Genomic DNA, 25,038 nt, shown 5'->3' with positions numbered 1-25,038 from the left:
AGATCTTCTTTCTCAAAAGGCTCTGTGATCCTCATGCAAATTCCTCCTGCAAATGTGACTCACTCTCAAATCAGGGAGTGAGGTGAGTGGCTATTGGTCGGCCCCTCTCTTCCCCTTCTCTGGTTTTCAATATACCTCCTTCCAATACAGGTGGACCCTAGTCAGCCTGGGTTAGCAGTGACTCTTTGCAGATCTTTTCAGTTAAACTGACAAAACGTCTGTACCTCATCAATTTATCATTTTTCTTTCATTTTTATTGAGATATAATTGACATACAGCACTGTATAATTCTAAAGTATACAGCACAATGACTTAATTTACGTATATTATGAAATGATTACCACAAGAAGCTTTGTTAATATCCAACATCTCATATAGAAACAAATAAACAAAAAAAAATGTTTCTTCCTTGTGATAAGAACTATTAGGATTTACTCTCTCAGCAACTTTCAAACATACCACCCAGCATTGTTAATTATCATCATGATGGTGTACATTACATCTCCAATACTTGTTTACCTTATAACTGGAAATTTGTACGTTTTATACCCCATCAATTTAAAATGACTTTAGTTTATGCTACTTCATTATATTAACTCAAGGCAGTGTTCAAAGATTTCTACTAAACACATTTTTTTTTATGATATGGGAACTTCGTGGCAGAGTTGTCTGCCCTTTAAGATCTTGCTGTTTGAGTTATCCTGCTCCCCCATCACCCTTACCCATAAGTGGACTCACATCAAAGCTTGTCTTAAGACTATTGTGTCTAGTTCCTTGAACTACCTGCACTGGACTTGACAATTCTGTGAGAAACTGTGGTCCTCTTAACCTCTCTCCTTAGAATCAGAGTGGAGAGCCAACCTTAAGTGCATGGCTTGTCTGTTCCTTATATTTAGGGCTCTACTACCATAGAACTAAAGATTCTTTGTAGACACTATTTGTCCAACTCTTCACTTAGCTGCTTTATATCATAAATAAGGGAAGGTTTTCTGAGCCCCTTGATATGCCAAAATTGTGCTACTGTGAGGAATAACAACTGGTGTGTTGATCCCTATATCCTTTACAAATCCCTACAAGTTGGTAGTTTCTACCCTTGTGTACACCCAGGTTGAGTCAAGCTTCTCAAAATTATGTTGGCCATTTGTGTTGATCTAGAGAAGCCTGGTTCAAGAATTAAGATTTGAATTTTGGCCAACTAACAGACTCCTTTTTGAGTCCCTTCTGGGTTTGCACCTGGGTGAAAGCATAACCTAGGTGGTGAAAGCTCTCCTAGGGAGAACAACAGAGTGGACCAGATGATTGAAAATATCACCTGACAATATGTATCATATTCCTATGTATTATATCCTTTCTGCTAGATTTTTTTTTTAAAAACTCATCTTTATAATCATCCACAGAAAGCTCTTATTAAAATTAAATATTATCATGCATAGACACCAGTACTATGTAAGTGCTCAAAATATTTGAATTTTTAATTTCATTATTATTGCTATCATAATTATCAGCATATAAGGACATTGAGATTACTAGTATCATTTTAGGCAATCAATGTTGAAGTTGACCCTTATGTCCTCTGAGGAATAGTAGGAAGATGGTTGTGGATAAAACTCTTCTAGCAGCCATGATTGGTGAGAAGCCCTATTAGAGAATTCCCTTCTGAAAAATGACAAGTCACACCTGTAGCTCTGGCTTGAGAAAATGAGAGACAAACCTGAGGGCATTAAGAGCCCCTTCTTGTAGGCAGGTGGATTTCATTTTCTTTCCTGCTGTTAGTGAGTGTGGCTTTGGAAGAATCTGCCCTTGGAGCCCCCAGCAGCCCTGAGTCGCAGTTACTCTATCTAATCCCCACAGTGTGGGACAGTCGATCTCTATTCCTGCTCCCAGTTTATTGCCAAATTCTTGCATGGCTCCAAAAGCTGCCCCTATAACATGTCATGTCTCTCCACCTACCTGCACTGTCTCTGGTTCCCTGGGAGCTCCTGTGCACTGCAGGGTGCAGTTATAGGTGTCTCTCATGTCTTCAGAAGATTTTAGACTCAGAACCAACTAGAACTGCACAGTCATTAACTCTCCTCTCTCACACCTAAACTCACCCATCCATAATCAGCTCTGTGATGCTGGAGTTTGGACTCTGGGACTCTTCTTTGTCGGCTGGAACCCTTTTAGTTTCCACCCACAGAGAGCAAAAGAAAAAGACTGGAAGGTTGAAGCAGGGGAGGGGATACTTGCTCCTTCCTGTCTGTTCGTATCTTGTCAGTATCCCTCAGCAGTGACTCTTCATCCTGATAGTGGAGTTAATTCTATTCTCCAGGATTTGTTGGTTGGTTGGTTAGTTGGTTGGTGGATTGGGTTTTGAGTTTGGGTTTGGTTTGGGTTTTAGAACTCCCAGGATCAAATCAGCCTCACTGAACTCCCTCGGATGGACCAGCAGCACAGCAGCAGGATACAGTCCCATCCTCAGAGGTCTCCGTCCCACCTCTAAGGGCACCTCCTCCGAGCTGCTGTGATGCTGGTACCAGTTAGAGGTAGCACCCTCCTCAGAGTTGTGAGACCCAGATCAATGGGCTGCCTCCAATCTTGTGGTTCTGATCACCCATCCTCTGCCCAAGTGTGACGTTCTTCCTGCAGGGACACTCTCTGTGTTACTTCAGCAACCCCTATTTTGCTTTTCAAGTATTCAATACGCATTTAAACAATTGTTATGTTAAATTCTCTAAAAGTACTCAGTGAAATTTCTTTTCTCTTGACTGGACTCATGGTTATCCTGAAACCTGACATTATGCTGCGTCTTCCCGCCTTCAACTAGAGCTCTTGGGCAGAGTCCATAGATCAAATAAGACATGATTTTCAGTTCATTGCATGCATAGCTTCAACCTATAGGGGAAGTGGCCAACCCACTGCCCTGGTCAGTTTCCCCATTTCCTGGGAAGTGGTATCCCCTCTCTTCACCCCTCTCTCTACCTGTGTTCTCATTTTCAAGACTCCCTGAAGGAAGTGAGTTGTGTAAGATAGAATAGGAAGCTGGCATCTCGGCATATTATTATGAATGCTCTTTTTGTGCCATCCCACAGATGCTTTGTCAGGCAGAACTTTGCCTTCTTTGAGAACCTCCTGATTTTCAATGAAGTAGATACAGTCAGGGAATACTTATGAACAGCTAGAAGGACAAAACACAGGCAAAGGAGACTAGGGTAGAGATCTGGCCTCCAGCTGCAATTGTACTTAAGGAGTATTTCTGTAGAAGGAGCTTAGGCTCTCCAGATTTTGATCTCTGTCACTTCTCAGATATGTGATCTTTAGCAGTTTCCTCTTTTAAAAGCATCCTTTTTTTCTACTGTAAAAATGGAAGTAATAATACCTGTAGGAAGTTGTGAAGATTAGATTTACTTAAATATAATTGCCCAGGGTCAAGAAATGTGAGTTTCTTCCTTTTGCCTACCTCCACCTGAACTAGATGAGGCGAGTGGAGGAAGGAATCTGGGTCAGTTATGAAGCGAGCTTCAGTGTGCATAATAAATACTCTCTTACCAGGCTTTTCTCCACTTCAATGCCTAGGCAAAATAATTGAGCAGAAAGGAGAGAAGGAATTAGAAATCTGTTTTACATATTCAAATCCCTCTCTGTAGCAATTTCTGAATTCCTTGTTTTATCTGTTTGTTCCAAACCTCATATACAATATGGTTCAAGGCAGGGGGTATGAGGTGATGAAGGTCATTCAGCAGGATCAGGATGTCCATGGGGACCCTCTTTCTGGACACATTTATCAACACAACAACCAGCAGGATGGTGCTGAAGAACAGCCTGAGGATGAAACGAGAGCCACATGTGCTCAGGACTTTGACTATAGTCCCCTCAGCCTTGAATCTAAGCACAGCTCTTGGAATGAAGGTATAGGAGGGGAAGATGAGGATGAAATCCAAGCCCAGTAAGGTCCAACCAGCCACAAATTGGTAGATTCTGTCAAGGGTGAAATTGTCACAGGAGATTTTTATTATCTCCACATAGAGATTTACCTTAGGCTGCTGGAAACGCAGTTTTACCAAATTAGAAGGTTCCTGGTTTAAGATGAAAATTCAAAAAACGTCAGCACATGACTGATGTAGTGAGAATAACATGATGCTGAAATTAAAACCCTGGGAAATAACATTAAAAGGGTTAAAAAAAGAGATACAAATGGAGGGTCTGGAAAGGTATGAAGAAAATCAGAAGTGCCCAAGGAACATTTAAGGAGAAAATTTCAAGGAATATATGACCAACTTGTCAGTCGAGAAGTCCAATAACTTGAGAATATGAATAGCCATTAAATTTTATAATGAGTGCCATTAGTTACCTGGACAAGAGTAATTCATCGGGCTCTGTCAATAGAAACCAGAATGAAGGGAAGTGAAGAGTTAGTAAGTGAGGAAGTATAAGTAGGAAGAGTTGACTATGTAGCTAGAGAGCCTCATTTCAAACTTGTAAGTGAAGAATAAAATAAGACAGGAAGGAAATATACCCCAGCATGCTTCTGGATTTAGGGAAAGGTTAAAGATTCAGAAGGAAAGTAAGACAATTGCAGTAGTTAGTTCATTCAGAAAGCGACCTCTATCATTATAATTTTCTTTGCAACCCTTAACACATAGCTTTCGCAACTCTCTGTTTCCCTCCACGCTACTGTGAAATATTTGAGGACAGGTAAAGTGGGCTTTTCCATTTATATACACCAACATTCTCTAATACCCCATAGATTTTTAATAAAAGTCCATTGAAAAAGATTTTTGAATTTCTGGGCCTTGGTGTTTTAGATTGATGGAAAATTTCGAGGGCAGAAAGTTAGAGGGGAGAATTAACCCGAGTTTCAGTGTGCTTACCAGGCTTCTGAGGAGGGGAAAGGAGAAGTTCTGATCAGTACTATGAATGGTGGTCGCTGAGGTTTGTGTGGTGGTCTTCAGTGAGCAGAGTAGGGCACAAAATATGTGTTGGAACTTGGAGCTTATTCCCGCCACTGTTTGCAGGTGTTCCTTGAGAGCCCGCCCCTTGGTTAATGGTAAAACCCTGTGCTACTTCTCTGACTTAAGACTTTTGCCTTTGCCCTAATACAAACACAAAACAACTCTATTGCTGTTTGTATTGCAAGTTGACAAGAATTTTCTTGAAGGTCCTCCAGTCCAAATCATTACCAACTTACCCATATCAAATCTCATCTCTTTCCTCTCCTCCTTGACCCTTATCTTCCCTATATCCTCCTTTCTTATCCCTGATGAGTGCCCTCCTTAGTACTTTTTCCTTTTCTAGCATTGTTTGACATAATCTTCATTCCTGTTCATGCCCCTCCTCAAAGGCCACTCACTGTTCTAATTCTCCCATTTATCTGCTTCCATTCATCACAAGTTGGCCATTTACTTGTAGATAGGCTCTATTGCCAGAAGCTCATCAAGCTCCAGACACTTGCCTCCAGCCACCCAGTGTTATCTCTTAAGCTCTAAATCTATTAAAGCCCATTTCTTCACTACAAACATTGGAGAATAGGGCGGTGGGGGTGGGGGGTGGATCTGGAATATGAAAGAAGGAAAAGGGAACTGATTCCTAGATGTTCTAACAGGTGGAAGTGCATACATGAACATAAGTCAATAATGCGGTACATAGAGTAAATATTAATTTAGGGACTCTGAAACTGGATTGACAATATTAGCTGATATACACCAAATGTCTAGTACGTACCAGGCCTTCTTCTAAGTTTATTATATGTATTAATTTATTTCATGTAAGTACGATATCAAGAGCTAAGTAGTTGAGAATCTTTCTCAACATGGTTCTGGTTATTTCAGCCAGGGTGTCATATCCAATTCAGGACACTATGTATTAAGAAATTCATTGTCAAACTGAGACTTAGTAATATAAAGTTACAGCATGACAAAAGGCATTGATCCATTTTTTTTGCGGGGGGATCATCTTTACAAATTATGGATGTGTGGACTGCAAAAACAAGGACATCTGTGATAATTTCAAAATATATGAATGGCTGTCTTGGGGAAAAGAGCAAAACTAGGATCATCGGAGAGAAATCATGGACAAATTGATTTGCATTAAATATGAAAGAGAGCTTTCTGTCAGCCTAAAGCAGGACAACTGTCTGCAATTTAAACTGCTCCACTAGGGGGCTGACCTGGTGGCACAGCGGTTAAGTACACACATTCTGCTTCTCGGTGGCCCAGGGTTTGCTGGTTCGGATCCCGGGTGCTGACATGGCACCCCTTGGCACACCATGCTGTGGTAGGCATCCCACAGATAAAGTAGAGGAAGATGGGCAGAGATGTTAGCTCAGGGCCAGGTTTCAGCAAAAAGAGAAAGACTGGCAGTAGTTAGCTCAGGGCTAATCTTCCTCAAAAAAATAAAATAAAATAAAATAAATAAATAAATAAACTGTTCCACTGGGATAGAGTTGGGGGGAAGCTTTTTCATCAATATTTTTTCTGACTTCATGTTCCAGGGGCCCAAGGACATACTCAACTCAGCCTCACTACACCTTTTATCCCATTGTAGGATTTATAGACCGCCTTTCTTTAAAGGTCAGGCAAGATGAAGCCTAATTCCCTACTTGGACTAAGTCTCCTAACCAAGCAAGGAAATGGGACCCTCTTATAGGAAGGCAAAGGGAAGAAAGAGAAACTAGGATGCTCCTTACAGAGATGCTCAGGATTTCTGGGGTGCTAATGCATCCAGACTCATCACACCTTCCACCACCTCATTGCCGTTTTCTTCCAATTTATTGGAGGTTGCCTATTAGTAAAGGATCCCTACCAGCCTTGTTACTCTTTATATCTAGATCCAGTATAACCTCTGCTTCCCTCCCTTGGCCCTGGAACTTACAGAAGACATAAAAGGATGTGTCCTTTATAATGGATCAGCTGTAATTGCAACCATGCTGGGATTCTGCCGAATGAATCTTAATTTTTTTGAGCTCCTTATTCCTCTCCGACCCCCCTTCTTAGACCCAGATGAGAAAAAACAGCTTGGGAAGCATAGATTTGGGAGATGAGGAGCTGAGTCCTTTTGGAACACTACCTCTTGCAGGTAGGGAGTTGAGATGTAAAGGATAAATTGTTTGAAACTGAAGTGAGAACTTGCCTAGAATCCTGCAGCCAGGGATCTGGCGCATAAGCCTGATGCATAAACATAGATGAAAATAAAGGAAAAGAACGACCTCCTTTATAATAATAACTCCAAGGTTTTGAGCACTTTCTGAGTGACCTAAACTACTTAAATTCTTTATATAACTTTTCTCTGAATCATCTCCCAACTCTTTGGAATAGGAACTAATTTCCCCACCCTGTAGGGATAGATGGAGAGATGAAGACTTGCCCCAAGTCACACAGTTAGCCTACATTTATGGTCACATCGGTCTGATTCCAATGTCTGTATTCTGAATATCTCTACTGTCTCCATGATGCTGATAAATGTGACTGTAGGTATTGCTATCCTAAACAAAATCCTAGCAAACAGAGTTCAGCAAACTAACATTTTTTTTAAACAACAAATATATATAGCTCCTAAAAAATGCAAAGAGAACTCAATATAAGGAAATCTGTCAACCTAACTTAACACATCAAGGTTGTGGACAAGATCATGAGAATAAAATCATTCAAATCACAAGCAGATTAAATCCTAGCTCTGGCATTTGCTATTTGTGTGACTCATCCATTAAACAAATACTTATAAACTCCAGTGTTACAATGGTGAATAAGGCAAATGTGGATCAAAAAGGCCTCAACTAAATGAGGTGTGAATAAGAGAGAAAACAAGAGTAGAAGCAGGGGAACCAGTCAGAAGACTATTATTTGGTCCAGGCAAGAGATGGTGGTAGCCTGGACCAGTTTGGTGGCAGCGGAAATGAATCTGAATGGACAAATGTTGGAAGGATAGTCAAGTAGATATACTGATAAATTAGAAATGAGGTATTCCATGTAGAAATCAAATATGATTCTTAGGATTCTGTCTTAGACAACTTGGTAGATATTAGCCCATTTTCTTTTCTTCTTCTTTTGAGGAAGATTAGCCCTGAGCTAACATCTGCTGCCAATCCTACTCTTTTTGCTGAGGAAGGCTGGCCCTGAGCTAACATCCTTGCCCATTTTCCTCTACTTTATATGTGGGATGCCTACCACAGCATGGCTTGCCAAGTGGTGCCATGTCCGCACCCGGGATCCTAACCTGTGAACCCCCAGCTGCCAAAATGGAACATGCGTGCTTAACCCCTGCACCACTGGACCAGCCCTAGCTCATTTTCTGTAATGACATCACACAGTACAATTTCCGGGTCTTGTTGAGTTTACATTTGAGCTTGTGAGGATAAATTTAACATAAAATCAACAAGTTTATTTGCGGGATTTTTTTCTAGCAAGTTTCAGTCTTTCACAGAGGAGACATACGATTCAATTTAAACAAAGTTTGGATTTTTTCAAAGAACTGCAATTCAGGGAGAGAACAAAGGAGGTTAGATTACTTCCAAGACTGTAATTAACTGGTGGGCCATAGAATCTAGGCTAGACAAGGAATAAACTCAAAACAAGAGAGGGATGAGTAATAATATGAAGGGAATTCTGTCAACGTCTTGGTTGTCTTGATGTCCAAGAATTGGGTATCCCAACTAAGGATACTTGAGAATTTGAGCCTCAAGTTAGGAAGTGGTGGTCAGAAAGTAGGATGTTTCAAATCTAAATTTTAGAGATGGATCAACTACAAAATGAGATAAATCAAAAATTGGGAGTTAAACAAGAAAAGTTAAGTTTCGCATACAGGCTGAACTAAGTACTTAGTCATTTCCAGTTTTCTCAGCAATGGGACTCCCACTGCATGCAGATGACATTCTGATGAAAATATACAAAACCCTGTCTTCTGCCATCATAGAGCATTACTAAGGGCTACTTTGTAATTTCCACTCCTCCCATCCTTATTTTTTCTGTTTCTCCACGAGTTCCTAAGTGATGACTTTTAAATGTATTCCTGAATTCAGTGACTTCCTACATTTGTATTCTACTTATAAACACTGATACAATTTTCTCACCAATTTAATACTCATCCTTCGATCTCTCACTCTAAACAATACAGCCCAATAAATAGCAGTTTTTAATTTTTCCTCTGATTAAGAAAAAATACATCGACATTCTAGCATTTAAATTATATGATATTGTATATTATTTAAGGTCCAGCAAAATCTCACCCTTTAGAAATAATTGGTGTAAACAATCTGTTGTGTATCTTTCATCTATATTCCTCTATGTGTATGTTAAGATTTTATATAAGTAAATAAGTGTTCCATATCAATTTAACTTACATACATGAGTCTGTTATAATTTCTTTATTATATCTCCTGCTTTACACTAGGCACAACCATTTTATATACTATGAATCTGTAGTATGTTTTATTATCTGGTAAGGTGTGACTTGAATCTTTGTAAAAACTGTCTTCCATTTTGCAAAACTTTCACCTTCCATTTACATTTTAGAATAACTGGAATAAATGTTCCTCTGAAAATCTTGCTGGAAGGTTTCTTGAAGTTGCATTGAATTTATCAATTCACCTGGGGAGAACTGACATCTTTAAAACATCCATGTGTCCTTTCCTTGTACATGATGTATCTCTACATTTAATCAGATCTTCACTTAAATATTTTAAACATAATTTTAAAATAATATCCTTTAAGTTCTTGTGCATTAGTTATGATGCTATTTTCTGCATATTAATAAGTTTATTCATATTATAAATAGTATGTTAATTTCTAATACCTTTAGATGATTTTTTACTGGTATCATATCTTAACATCTTACTAAACATATAGCTAATTCTAAAAATATGTTTATTATTTTTAATCATTATATCATATAGAAATAATGATAGTTTAACCACTTTTATTTTGATTCTTAAAACTCTTCTTCCTCCCTTGACTTCTTGTGTTGGTCAGGACTTCCTTTGCATTGAACAGTAACAATGATAAGGGCATTCAGCACTGTGCCCCTTGGTGTATTGACCTTAGCAAAAAGGAGCTGCCACCTCCAAGGTTATGCCCTTCCCTGGGGCAACCCGCATGCGACAACTAGTTAATAAGAAAGGAAAAAGGCCTGGCACACATGACTTAATTTAGAATGCTCTGAAAGGCCATGCCAGAGCTCCCTATGTGATTGGGTGAGTTCTTCTTTTTGTTTTTGTTTCCTCAAGTATTTTTGGATAGTTTTCGCACCTGCGTACCCATCAGTACTCTGCTGAATACTTAAGGGGCCCCTCTGTAGATCTTTTGAATTTTCTTTCTATGCAGTTCTCTCTTCTCCAATACTCTATCCTGTGAACACTAGCTACCTTATACTCCCCTGACTCCCATGTGCTTCTCCTCAACACAGGAAGACAGTCAGGCTACATCTAAATTCACCCTCCATTTGGCATAGACTGGAATCTCCCTCCAATAAGCTGCCACAAGCTTTCTCCAGTAAACAGGACTTACCTCATTTGTTTCTTGTCTCTCAGAGATCATTATCCTCATTGCCTAATGTTCAAAATCTTCAGAACCATTGTTTTATATATTTTGTCTAGTTTTTTGTTGTAGTTTCAAGTGAGAAGATAAATTTAGTCCCTGTTGCTTCATCTTGACAAGATATAGTCCCTCTTGAGTGTGTAAAATCATGCTGGGCAAGCAAATGAAAGCACCATCCCACTTCTCCATCCAACTGACTCCTCCCCGGGCTCAAGGTTGGATTTGTTACTGCATACGGCTCCTCCCCTCCTCTCAGTCAGCGGAGAGATCTATTCTATAGCTGAAGTCCTAGTCTCTTAGAAATATGTAGCACAACAAAAGGGAATACACCTCTGGGGGAACCTGAGGTCAGAGTGATTTGGGGACCCCAAAATGTATCTAAGAAATTTGAAGAAAATAGATTTTAGGACTGGAGGAAGGGCAGTAGTGTACAGAAATGGGACAGTAAGTGAAATGTGACTAATTCAGGACCTTCAAGACTAAGAACAGCACTTAGATTTATTTTTAAGTAAAGAGTCTATCAAAGTTTTCTTCCTCTTGTGTGGAGACAATAGGATGTGTACTCAGGATTAATATAAGTGTCTCAGGGAAGATTATGTAACTCTGAATCTTTTTTTCACAGGATTAAGCAGGGACAGCTGCATGCCCAGGCCTCCAGGTTAATTATGTTCAGCTTTGAGGAACCTAATCTCTGTCTTCACCCATAGGAAGAGAACCTTATGCCAATATTCCATGAATAACCAAAGACTGAAGATGAGAAAACCTACAGAATTGTCAGCATGAAAATACAATCATCCTTCTCTTCCTCTTACACATCCAACTGATAATCAAGTTCTGCTCATTCTTTAAAGAAAATCCTTTAAAATACTTTGTAACCACTTTTTCATGCCCTTTGCAATTAATCAAGCAGCTCCCAGCCTCCACCTTTCACAAAGTTGTTGCTATACTCTAATGCCATATAATATATACATTTTCATCCAATATTTGCAATTTACCGGTCAAGAGATATTTCAAAAACAAAGATAGTATTTGTTGAAAACAAGGGATTAGTACTCTCTACATTTCAAATGTCTTTAAGAATTTTGGAATCCACTCAGTGGATTCCACTTAACCAGTGTTTAAATACCTCTTAATGGAGAGGTCCTTGCTTTCATCTTATTGAATTTTGTGAATAAGCATTATGTCTGACCTTTGGGTAAGTTTATTGGATGAGTCTGAACCCTAAGTTCCCTACTACTCATGTAAATAATGACATCACTGCCTACCAACTACAATAATGTATTATGTTTCCTCACCCATTTTCACCAGATTGTGACATCCAGAAGTTTAACCACATGCTATACTTACATTCCCCTCATTTGAGGCTCTTGGGTGCAGCTCCAGATCATATGGAGCATGGTTTTGAGTAAACAGACTGTCACCAATATCACACCAGTCAGTTTTACCACTTCCCACATTACTGGTCTTCCCATTCCCCATATCTACCTCCATTTGAGTCCTCAATGTCCTGTCCTCTCCATAAACAATTTAAAGGTGTATGAGGTTTCTTCTGGGCATAGGCTGGTACTATTATGAATACTATCCTTTTGCAATATAAGCTTGAACAGTCATGATCATAAAAAGATGGTGACATCTCTGAGTTCCGAGTCTCTGCTTAGTTCTTCCTGACTCTGAAGGGAGAGGGTAGAGAAAGAATATGCCTATTGGCAGTAGCACGTTCACAAAAATGACAGAGATCATGGCCTGAAGAGGAGAGCTAGGGCTTCATTTGTATCTGAGGAAGGAATGCTGTGTCATTGAAAGACTTTGGAGTCACATAGACTTGTACTTGAATTCATGCCCCACCACTCACTGGATGTGACCTTTGTCAACATCACTCCATAAATTTTTGTTTTCTGAAGTATAAAGTGGAACAATGATCCCTGCCCTGCAGAATTGTTATGAGGGTGAGAGGATTTAAGTATATAAATGTCTAGACATAAATTAGATACCTAAGAATGTTAGTTACCTGAACTAGGCATGAACTTTGGTCATTTACTAAGAGATCCACAGTAATTCCTGATACTGGGGGGATAGAAAGTTGGTAGGAAATATTCACTATCCAACCATTATTTTACTGTCTGGAATCATAACTGGAAAACAGACAAAATAGTAATAGGTGTTTCTCTAGAGAGTTCCTTCTGTGTATTTAAAGGCCTTTCTGCAACAACTTCTGAAACCCTTGCTTTAACTCTTTGGTTTGAAACCCATAAACAATAGGGTTCAAAGCAGGAGGTATGAGGTGATGAAGGACATTGAGCAAGATCAGGATGTCCATGGGGACCTTCTTTCTGGACACATTTGTCAACACCACAACTAGCAGGATGGTGCTGAAAAAGATGACGAGGATAAAGTGGGAGCCACATGTGCTCAGGGCTTTGACTGCAGCCCCCTCGGCTTTGAATCTAAGTACAGCTCTTAGAATGAAGGTGTAGGAGAGGAAAATGAGAATAAAATCTGAGCCCAATAAGGTCCAACCAGCTACAAATTGGTAGATTCTGTTAAGGGTGAAATCGTCACAGGAGAGCCTGGACACAGACAGGTTGGCACAGATGCAGTTCTCAATGACATTTTTCCCACAGTAGTGAAGTTGGGCAGAGAGAATGGGGACAGGCGAAAGCAACAAAGCATTCCGAGCCACGATGAAAGCACTAGCCTTGGCCACAAATTGGTTAGTGATGATGGATTTGTATCGTAGTGGGTGACAAATGGCCACATAGCGGTCATAGGCCATGACCGTGAATGTGCAGGACTCCATGGGGAGGAAACTGTTCATGATAAACATCTGGAGGAAGCAGGCAAAGAAGCTGATGGACCTAAAGTCAAACCAGAAGATGACCAGGACCTTGGGGATGACAGTGAGGCAGAGCACAATGTCCAGCAGAGAGAGGATACTCAGCAAGTAGTACATGGGCTCGTGCAGAGATGCCTCCAGCCAGATGGTGATCAGAAGGGTGGCATTGGCCCCCATGGCCAGGAGGAAGAGGAGGCTGAGGGGCAGGGACAGCCAGTGCTGCCAACTCTGGTAGTTAGGGAAGCAGATGAGGAGGAATTCGGAGACTGGAGCAGTGGAGTAGTTGCTGGGTAATGTCATGAGATAAATCCTAAACTGAAGAGATTTCACCTGGGTTTATTTATGGTAAGACACAGGAATTAAGTCAATAAAAAATGAAATTGTAAAAGTATTTACTAATACTTATCCAGAAAACTGATGAGATATAGAATAACAATTTCAAATTAAGGCAAAGTTCAATGAAGATAAATATGAATGAGGGTGGGATTTTGCAAATTGTTTCTAAAGCTAATTTGGAAAAACAAATAAGAGAAACTAGCCAGAAGGTTTAGAAAGAAAATAATGAGAATAATCTCATTAAAACATACTGTAAAGCTACAAAATTTTTTTCCAAGTGATACTGACAAAGAAAATTGACTAATTTTAGATTCTGTAGGCCAGAAATACTCACTAGTTTACAGATTAATCTAGAATTAATAAAGATATCATAAAACCATATTTAACTGTATGTCTCTTCAGTGAGTATTGCTGATATAATTCATCAGATAGTGGTAAAAAAATAGTTTTTTCTCACCATTTTTAGGTACATCAAAGCAAATTTGATTTGGAAAAATGTATGATATACTCCCAATCCTATGATATTGTAGAAGAAAATAAAAGTACACATTGATTAAATATAAAGAGGCTCCCCCACACTCCCCTATCCTTCTGACTTATTGTGCCTGTAGCACAACTCATCCCAGACATACTTAATTAAAGCCTACACAAGTGCAGTTCAGTGTTCCTATAGAACGTTATGCTCAAAAGCAAGCTGTTTTTATCAACATTTGTGACCACCAACCTCAAATGAACACTTAACAGGCATGTCCATTATAATAACTTTTTGTTAATTATACACTGTATAATTACACTGTAAGTGATTTTTCAAATATTCTTTATTCTTCTCAAATGCTGAATCTTCTCCTTTCTCAGAAGATGACTCTGCATCTGCTTCACAAAGGTAGCAGAGGCTATCAGATGCAAGCTCCTCAGTTTTCCATGATAGACTCATAAACCCATCAACATCTACACCCTTGCTCTCCTCTTTGCATCTCGTAGACTCAAGGCTCTATCCCTCCCCCTAATTCCAAATCCTCCAACTCAGATTTGGAGTCAATTTACCCTGATCTTCTTAGGAATGTAAATCTACTAATTATCCATTCCATTTCCTATATATTCAACCTCTCTCTCCCTAGATCCTTATTGAAAATGCTCAAATATCTCATATCTTATTAAATTTATATATTTGTCCCATATCCCTTTTTGGTGTAAAGACCATAAATTCAGTTTTAGACAAAGGTACCAAATTTCTCTCTCTTCTTCCTCTTTCTTTCACACCCAAACTTAATGAACCAGAAGAGGCATAGGATATCTAAAAGTAAACAGGAGACTGTTGGCTTCAATTGTCCAGTTGAGGAGTGATAAGTGTGTAAATAAGTGGCTCTGGAATGACTCAGAGGATGCAGAAAAGGGATGTCTTTTAGAGGTATAAACATAATGGATAGACAGAGATTAGACTGAGTAGTTCTACAGAAGAAGAGAAGGTAGGAAATCTAAAATTGTATTCTGTCTTCTGGATTAAAGGATTAAAATTCACCAGGTAGACAACAGGCTTTAAAAGATTCAGTGCATGTTGTGGAGGCATAAATGATGGATACAATTTTGATATGTTGAGTTTAGAGAGCTGGCAAACTATCAAAATATACATGACTGTGAACTGTGGAGAAAAGAGTCTGAATTCACTTGAAAGCTTGGAGTTAAAGGTAGGGAATTGGAAATCATCAACACGTAAGGTATAGTTCAAACCATTGTTATTCTTATTTCTCACTCTCTACTGATTCTCTTTTCCTGTCTTTTTTTCTCATCCCTGAAAGATCCCTTCCTTGGCTTTGTTCTTTTTCCTGCACCTTATGTGTAGCTCCCATCCATGATCATGCTTCACAAATCCCAGTCTCTGATCCATCCACCTCCCTGTCCTCATTCTTTCTCACATTGTAGAGAACTATTCTAATTAAGCTCATCCTTCTGCAACCTGAATTTAACTAAAAAGAGTGTACTCCATACAAAAGAGAAGAAAGGAGAGGATTGAAAGGAATAGGTGCAGAGAATAAGGGGTCAAATTCCTGGATATATTGTCAAGTGGAAGTATAGACATGAATATGAGCCAAAGTTTTGATATATTGGGTTAATAAGAATTATTAGAATCTTACTCTACCAGAAGAAGTAACAGCTATTAGAAGGAAAGTGATGACTTCTATTCTGCTTTGCTCTGGCTCAACCATGCTTAGAATATTGTCCAGTTCAGTGCACCTTGATTAAAGAAACACTTTTGAAAGTGTATTACCTAGAAAAAGGTGTCCAGAATAAAAAGAATCTTAAAAACTCATAATGAGGAACAATTTAGGAAAGTGAAGCTATTTTACCTAAGTGATCCTGTCTAAATATGTGACTGACTTTCAAGAGGAAGAGATAAAAACTAGGACTACCAGGAGAAAATCAGAGAAATCTTTTTTTCCTGAATGTGAATCCTGTATAATAATCAGGGGATACTTTCTCTCTTGTTAAGACTGCTCTGCTGGAAAATGTTGGGGGAAGGCAATAACCAAATTTCCTCACCATCTCTCTCCCTGAGCCTTATGGCCCTGGATGCTCATAAGTAACCAGTGTCATATTAAACACAAAATGCTACCCTTAGACTAGAATCATCTTTTCACTCTCTGGAATCCCTAGACTGCTTTGCTGGGAAGGCCAGGTGGATTTTAATCACATACTTGCATGAAGTTCTCAGACATAGAAAACACAAGATCCCTTATATTCAATGATATGGGATTGTTGAAACTATGGAAGCTGATTTTCTTCCAGAAGGAACCTGGAATTTCTGAATGTTCATGCATCCGGTACCACTACTCATGACCTTCTGCTTCTTTTATCATGGGAGCCAATACAAGAATGAGAAGGTCTTCTGTTTTGAGTCTTTGGGCAATCCAGCTGCCTTGGGTTCAGCACAGCGTTTCTCACCTCCCTTACCCCAGGAACTCTCCGACGATACAACAGTTTGGGGCCCGCTTAAGGAGTCAGCTGCCTGCATCCAGTAACTAGAAGTGAAACTGATTCCTTGGCTCTGATGAAAAATCTAGAGGGTTTTATGATCTGTGGTCAATTCCTCTCACTGCTCCACCCCCTTCTCCAAGACTCTTGGGAACAATAGTAGTTTGGAATACTGGGACACAGCAGCTAATGAACTGGATCTCACGGGAAGCTTCATCTTACCTTATGTTAAGGTGCTACTGGGTGCCAATAGTTGAGATGTGAGGGATGTGATTTGAAACTGACTTGAAATTCAAATCCATATCCATCTGCTGGACTACACAGAACATCCTTTTAAACATACCTTTATACCACTTTCAACATCCTGAAATATTATATTGAACTTTTCCAGAATTTAGTAAAACTCTAATATTCTCTGCTCTTTATATTATCCTGAATTTAACTATGTTGTTTGATATCTGCAATATTTGGGCAGCTAATTTACCCTATGTAAATATCAGTTATTCAATAAGTACTTATTTTTTTTGTCACCTGTATGTCCACCACTCCACTAGTCACAGGGATACAAAGGTGAATAAAATAGTTAAGGTCCCTGCCTTCATCAAGATTCCATTATAGTAATTACATTACATTATAGTATCAAGAGCTTCCTATTGTTCATAAATAAGACCAGATTGCATAATATGCACTACTCCAGGCTACACATGAACTGGACGTTTAGCTTCATGAGCATTAGATCCACATTGATTTTGTTCCTCATCAACGTGGTGTCACACAGTGTTTAGAATATAGTAGAATTAACATATTCTTACCTAATTAACTAAATCAAAGTCATACATAATCAGACTTCTTCCTACCCCTACAGTATTTAGAATTTCTGGGTGAGTGATTATTCTAGTCACAGATGTCAAATGTTTCTTAGGGGTTTGTGATGATGAAGTTAAAGTAACACCTGTGGGATTCATTGTGTGATGTTTTTTCTCCTTGCCAAACAGAAAAAGAAGAAAATGGAAAGGGAAGAGTAGAAAAGAAAAGATTTCAGTATTCTTTTCAACATGTCCATTTCTTTTTTAAATTTCTCGCTTGGTTCATGCATTGTTAACCCAGTTTCTTTGCTTGTCTGTCTGTGTGTTCTTGTATTTCACTGAATTTCTTTAAAAGGATTATTCTGAATTCTTTTTCAGAGAGTTCATAGACAACCATTTTTTGAGTCAGTTATTGGAGCTTTATAGATTCCTTTGGTGGTGTTGTGTTTATTCTTTGGGATCCTCGTATCATTTCATGGGTATCTTCATATTGGAGTAAGCAGTCTCCTCTTCCATATCTTACAGGTTTGCCTCAGCAGGGAAAGACCTTAGTCAGTCTGCTCAGTTTGAGGTACCAGACAGGTCAGCTGAGTAGCCTCTGTGGCCATGTGAAGCTTACTATCATGATCTCTAGTTAGGAAAGTTCACTGCCCATTCTCTGAGGTCAGGGGAGTGGGAGGTCTTACTCCCTGGGCTCAGCATTCAAGTGGGGAAGGTAAGTGGGCTCCCTGGTCAGGTGTAGCTACTGGCTGTGCTCCACTGTTAGGTGAGCTCACACGTTGGGCCCTGCAATCACTTCTGGTCAGGTGAAGATTAAAGCTGTGTTCCCTGGCAGAGCGATGGTACACAATGGACTCTGCAATTGGTCAGGCCTGTGGGCTGTGCCCCAAATTTGGTGAGGCCACAATCTGGGCTTCACAATCACATAGGCCACTGTCTGTGCTCCACTATTGGGCAAGGTCACTTCTCAGGCTCTCTGGTCAAGTTAGGCATTTAGCTATATCCCCTATCTGGATTAGGCCTGAGACTGTGATCCATGGGCTGTTGTGGCAGCTCTCTAGGCTTCCTTAGTGGGTGCGCATGCAGGCTATGTTCTGTGATTGAGCAGGGTCATTGGATGGGCTCCCTGCCTGGGCTAGGTCACAGGCGGTGTTCAACAATCAGTCAGTGCCCTAGGTTGAGTGGGATTATAGGCTGGGTTCCAATGTTGTCCAGGCTCAATGTTATACAACCTGGCATTGCAGGGCCAGAAAATATGCTCAACAGTTGGGCAGGGCTGCTGACTTGGATCCCTGCCTGAGCAGGACAAGATTTCCTTGTCAGACACAACTGGAAGCTATGCTCAAGAGTGGGTGGGGTTGCGCATTTGTTTTTCCGCCCAAGCGGGCTCATGGAATGGGCTCCACAGCGAGTAGGGCCCATTGGTTGGGGACCAATCAATGATTTAGTGAAAGAGGAATTGAAGAAGTTAAAGCTTGATGTGGAGATGGGAAATGTCCTTATTAAGGGATTCAGAGGCTACTCCATGACCTGCAGAGTCTTACAATCAGGGCACAGGAGCTGTGATCTACACTCCTTTGAGGAAACTCGCACCAACTTCCCAAACTGATTAATTCTCCTCAATGAACAGATAGACAAGGGTAAGAATCTACAAATATTGGAGGAAAACCACCAGAAAACGTAAGGACCAAGCTAAACAAGCGGAGAAACTAATCCGTTAGAGAAAAGAGTGAATATAGAAAAAAATACATTTATAAAATATGTAACAATTAGCATGGGTGATCAAGGAAAACAGAGAAGGCACAAATAAGCACTGCTAGGAATGAAGTAAGAGATATACTACAGGCATAGTAGAAAATAATATATAAGAGTAAAATGAAATAAATTATTTTCTGATAGTAGATTTGAATGAGAGTAAAATGACGACATTCTAGACAAATAAAAATTACAAACATTTTCAAAGGAAATCTAAAAGATACACATCAGGCATAATATATGTCACTTGGAAGATCTGAGATGAAAAACACAGTTTTTAGGCCGTAGGTTAGTCAGCTTCAACAAAGATTCCCAAAAATATACTGAGTTTAACCAGATACAAGTTTATTTCTGTCTCAGGTTTAAGTCAAGGTTGGTGGCCCAGAGTATATCAGGAACACAAGCTCTTCTATAGTCTTGATCTGCCAATTTCAATACACATTTCTGTCTTGTGATCAAAGGAAGTTGCTTCAGATCCCACCATCATATCCATATTCCAAGCATCAGCAATGGTGTAAACAGAAGGAGAGAACACACTGCTTCCTTTTATAACCTACTCAAACTTAAGTACCTCTAGGGTCAAGAGAGTTGCTTTCCAATGGACATGATACACCATAGCCTGGGCTTCTCCAGGACGACTTACCAGAGTTTAAGTCCTGGAGCTAAAACCAAGGCGATGAGAACATGCAATTCCTCCCGCAATAAGAACAACTTATACCACACCTCCCTAATTCACCCACAAGCACCAACCAAATTAAAGACTTAATTCTCAGTCTCTGTAACAGAAAACTATTTATTAACATTAAAATTTACAAAGAAAGGAGAAATTGGAAAAAATGACCATCCACTCCACCCCTTCTACCACTATGGAATCCCAATAGGATCCTCTCATCACCTGAGCATCCTACCTCAAGGTAGAGGTGACTTGACTTCTTCTAGGACTGAATAAAATGTGTCATTTTTTAGGAAAACAACACAGTTAAGCCAGATCTTATGGCAACATCCAAAAGCAGGGTGCAATATACCAATTTTGACAATCCTCTTGTAAGTTTTATGCAGTTCCTGTTAGTAGAAATGGGGGCTCTAATTGACATCATTCCAAATGCACATTTCAAAATGAGAAACTCATTTTTAAGTGGCACAATTGCTTCTAGATTTATTAACAAAACTATGTTTACTAATACCATCCTCCAGCACATTTTATGTTTATTAGATACTGATAATTACATGGTTGCTTTTCTTTTGTCAAATTAAAACTTACAAAACATACATATATTCAATATTTGGTCTTATTCCCTCTTTACTATAAACAAAATTGTGAATAAATTAAAAAATGCAAACATTTTAGAAAAGAAATCCACTAAACATATATATATATATTTCTTCTTTGAAAATAACAATCATATCTTATTATTCTAAGAACCTAATGCAGTGCCTCCCCCATATAAGATTATTTTAAATACACGAGTGACACTCATATTGCAATGAAAGGTGTTTTCTGACATTGTGAGTGCCCCAACTGCTTTTAAAGAGACCCTGTTGCTACACAGGAGCCCAGTGACCTAGAGCTCACTGCACATAGAGAGTTTGAAGACATTCTAAAAGTAAAACCAGGAAAATATTGGGACTTCCAATTCCAATTCCAGAGGATGGAATATCCACAGCTATCATCTATTTTCCTATACCCAAGTCCCTCCATCACAAGGAGTTGAGAAATGATGGGACCAGTACTAAAGAAAGGATGGGGAAAGTATTCACAAATCCAACTATCCAGGTACATCTCAATTGGCTATGGAACCAAGTGCCTTTGGGTGTTATTTGACATGAAACTAGTAGGATTAGAAGGACTTCTCATTGTGGACTGGTCTCTGTCAGTATAGCCTACACCAGCCATGGAATACTGGCAGTGTCTTTGGCAGGAGCCTCTGAAGAAAATAATTGGAATATGTTCAGATCTATCTTATTATGTAAAACACCCTGAGTACTCACTGGAGGATCAGATGAGTCATCACCCCATAGAAAAGAGGATTGAGTGCAGGAGGCACAAGAAAAGGGTAAGTGTAAACAGAACAACACAGACTTGATGGCGTACATGATGGCCAAATTGATGAGTGAGGAAAGAGAACGTTCTAGGAGACAGAAGACCAGAATGACACAAATATGAGACCTACAAGTGCTAAAGGCCTCAAATCAGGCTTCACCCCCTGGTACCTTCAGCAGTGCCTGGAGGATGAGGGCATAGGAAACATCAATGCCCAGGACATCTATTCCAACCATAAGCAATGCCACTGTCAACTCATAAGCTCGGTTCACTATGGTTTCTGAGCAAGCAACTTTTACCACAGCCTTGTGTTCACAATACACATGGCTTATGATGGTGGTTGGGCAAAGGACAAGGCTATACAATAGGATAGGAAAGGGGATGAGGAGGAGTAATCTTGTACTAGCACTACATGCCAATGCACCCTATGAGCCTCAGATGCAGATTAGTAGAATGTTGCAGAGGGTGACATATGGCTACACAGCGATTCAGAGCCATGGCCACAAGTACACCTGACTCCAGGGAAGAGAATGCATGGATGAAGAACATCTGGATCAGACAGACAGTGTACCCAATCTCATGGGCATGAGCCAGGAGAACTGCAAGAGTTCTGGGTGCAGTGGAAGAAGCCAGGACCAGATAAATGCCACATAGCATGGCCAGGAAGAGGTACATAGGCTGGTACAAGGATGGGTCAGTCCAGATGATGAAGATGATGGTGATATTGCCCACTCCAGCAAGGAGGTAAAGGGCACACAGCAGCAATGCTATCTAGTGCTGGCTTTCCTCCAAACCTGGGATGCTTATCAGGAAATAAAGGAGGCTGGAGTAGCCTCCAGCTGGAATTACTAAGGGCCATCATCAATGACTCAGAGACAGAGGAGGGCAAATAAACCAAAATCATGATTTCTCCATTCCTGATGGATTATCACATTGTCCATATCTACCTGCATCTTCATGAGGAGAAGAAAAAGGCTTAAACGGCAAGACAAGGGAAAAAAAATTAGATACATAGAAGAAAGTGTCCTTTTCTTGAGATATTTTTTTAAAGGTGAGATATCCACATATTTGAATTAGGATAAGTGTAGTTTCATTTAGAGATAAGAGTAAACATATGCTGCTTTTAGAGAGCAGTTTAAACTCTACCATTCAATTACTCATAGTTTGGATTGTCAATTTGAGAGCATTCTCTTTATCATCTCTTGGCATTGCTGAACATTGTAAATCAATCTGTTATTTTTTAAATAATTCTCCCTCCTTTTCAAGGATATAGTACTCTACAGTTCTTCCTCCTATGTCCCCTGTCCGACCACCTTCTCCATCTACATACCATAAGTATTTTTGATTCCAGGGTTCCATTCTCTCCTCTATTCCCTATTCTGTACATTAGCTCTGATTGAGTTCATTCATTTTCATGGTTTTAACTATGTATACACTTTAATTTCTTCCAAATCTATTTTTCTAAGGCAAAGACCTTTCTGAAACACAAATACTTTTTTCCATTTGCTTCCTAAATATCAATGCCACACACTTAACAGATTGAACACTGAATTAACTCACCTATCCTTCTCAAATCTGATGCATCTCCTTTTTGTCCATGCTTTGGTGCATTACATCACTATCTACCCTCCAAAACCAATACAGAAACTTGGAAGAAATCCATACTCATTCTTGTCTCTCATCCCTTTTATCTATTCACCTGTTCCTGCTGACTTTACTTTTAATTCCATTTATGTCCATTCATTTTTCTCAACTCCTAATGTCACTACCTTAGTGCATACTTCCAGTTTCCTTCATCTCAATTGTTTCCCTAGATCATCCAGGCTTTGCTATTACACCCTTCAAGCCACTCTCCACCCTGAAGTCAGAGGGTTTTTCCTAAGATACAGATCACATGTCACATTTGAGGTTAAAATCCTTCAATAAATTTAATCCATGAACAAAATCATACATTTAAGACTGGTATACAAGGTTTTCAATAGCTACCTTATATAAATTATCCTAAATCAGTTATAGTTATCACTACCATTAACATTAATAATAAAGGATCATTGAGTATGAGATCGATGGCCTCTTTCCTTTTTCTTTGTCTTAGTGAATCTGCTTCTCTGTTTCAAACTTTTGCTATGTCTATCTCTTATCATGATGTGATGATGATTCAGTGTTTATTGCACCCCCATTTTAACAAGTACTAATTAAATATATACTCTATTTTACCTTCTCCATGTGGTTCATCTCCTGAACATGAAAACACTTGAAACTGGATATGTTTGTGTCTGTATGTTTGTCTTAAAAGACAGACATAATCTGAAATAATTGTATTTTTCTATGTAAGGGAGGGGTGTGCAAGAATACGTATGCATAAAAAGAGTCATACTCGGTTCTTGTGGATTATACATCTATAGGTCACTCTGAGTATCTTTTTCTTAAATCAATGATGACTGCAATAGGCCCCAAAACTCTGAACATGGCAGCTACAAAATCTGAAATGGCTGACGGGCACATGGTCTCCCACCCTTTCTTTTTCTTCCAGATTCAAATCCACTTATAACTTCAAGTAACAGTGACACGTTTTTATTGAGACCTTCAGGAGAATCTCATAGTCTTGTAAAAAATCACATTTCATTGCTTAAGATTCTACATAGTGAGAAAATTCTCTTTCTAACTACTCCTGTTCTACTGCAAATTACAGCCCATTTCTCACTTTTTAGCTGAGAAGTCAGAAACCAGCTGTGCCTTTGTGGAAGGCCATCCATCACTTTGATAGGAGCAGTGTCAGCAGAGCAGTGGAGGATGAAGCCAAACTACAGTGGGTGAAGGAGAGAAGCAGAGATGTATGTGCCTGAGTATAACCTGCCTCTTCTTTATGCTGCATAGTCTGTGAGTCTAGAGTAAAAGCCTTGAGCTGCTCTTTAAGTATTAATTACTAAAGTAAGCAAGAGGTCCCTCAGTGATTCTTAGAGGAAAAGCAAAAGGGTCTTTATTTCAATGACCCTAAAATGGAAGTTATCTTTAGATCTCTGACTAGGAAGCGGAGGACAATTTGCAAAGAACTGCAGTTGTAAATTCCTAATTATTCATGTAAATTCAGTCCAAGTAACCTGCTTCCTATGAAGTCCCTAAATTCTATAAGATAGTATGCATGTCTCCTTTCTTTCCTATCAAATCATTTTACCAGCCGTGTCACTGCACTGATTACCTGGCACTATAAAACTGTCAGTGTCAGTCCTTGAAGAGTAGGGACTCTATCTTGTTTATGGCAACAGTCACAGGACAAGTTCCAGAAGTGCCAGAATGTAACTGGTACTCGGTAGAGTTTGCTGAATAAACGAATAGCTATATGCTAACATTAAAATAACTAGATGAGTTTCTAAAACAACCCGGAATTACAGGAACTTGAGAAGACAGTCACTGAACTTAAGTGATATGAGTGAAATAGCAGACAGTGTGGTGTCTCTGAGGGATGAACTGATTGAGTCTCAATGCTTCTCACCTGAAGTGATACACTGAGTACTTCATAGAAGAAGGAATCCCATTGAATCTCTCTGGCATAAGAGGCTATGACAGGATCCCAGATGTGTGTTAGAAATGAAGGACTCCTGTGGTCACTACTGGTCACTTCTTCCGCTGTTTCTGTCGCTACAGGCAAGGAGGGTCCTCTATGGGCTGTGGCCTGTCCCTGTCTCTTTTATCTCCTACTGAACAGTGACATAGACTTTATGATAGTGGTAGAAGGAAGATACAGACACACAGACAGAGAAATTGGAAGAGGGCACAGAAATAGTGGGTTCA

At 39.5% G+C, this 25,038-nt stretch overlaps 1 protein-coding gene and 1 pseudogene across 1 annotated transcript; both read right to left on the bottom strand.

Moving 5' to 3' along the window:
- Window positions 1–12,693: 12,693 nt before the first annotated feature.
- Window positions 12,694–13,638, bottom strand: LOC124225728 (olfactory receptor 56A1). Its single transcript, XM_046638361.1, has one exon. It carries the CDS (start codon window positions 13,636–13,638, stop codon window positions 12,694–12,696), a length of 945 nt encoding a protein of 314 aa, XP_046494317.1.
- Window positions 13,639–21,160: 7,522 nt separating this feature from the next.
- LOC124252261 (olfactory receptor 52L1-like) lies at window positions 21,161–22,150 on the bottom strand (annotated as a pseudogene).
- Between the last annotated feature and the right edge of the window lie 2,888 nt (window positions 22,151–25,038).

The sequence above is a fragment of the Equus quagga genome, chromosome 14 (genome assembly GCF_021613505.1).
Source record: "Equus quagga isolate Etosha38 chromosome 14, UCLA_HA_Equagga_1.0, whole genome shotgun sequence".
Taxonomy (NCBI): domain Eukaryota; kingdom Metazoa; phylum Chordata; class Mammalia; order Perissodactyla; family Equidae; genus Equus; species Equus quagga.
This window is presented reverse-complemented; position numbering and strand designations above follow the sequence as displayed.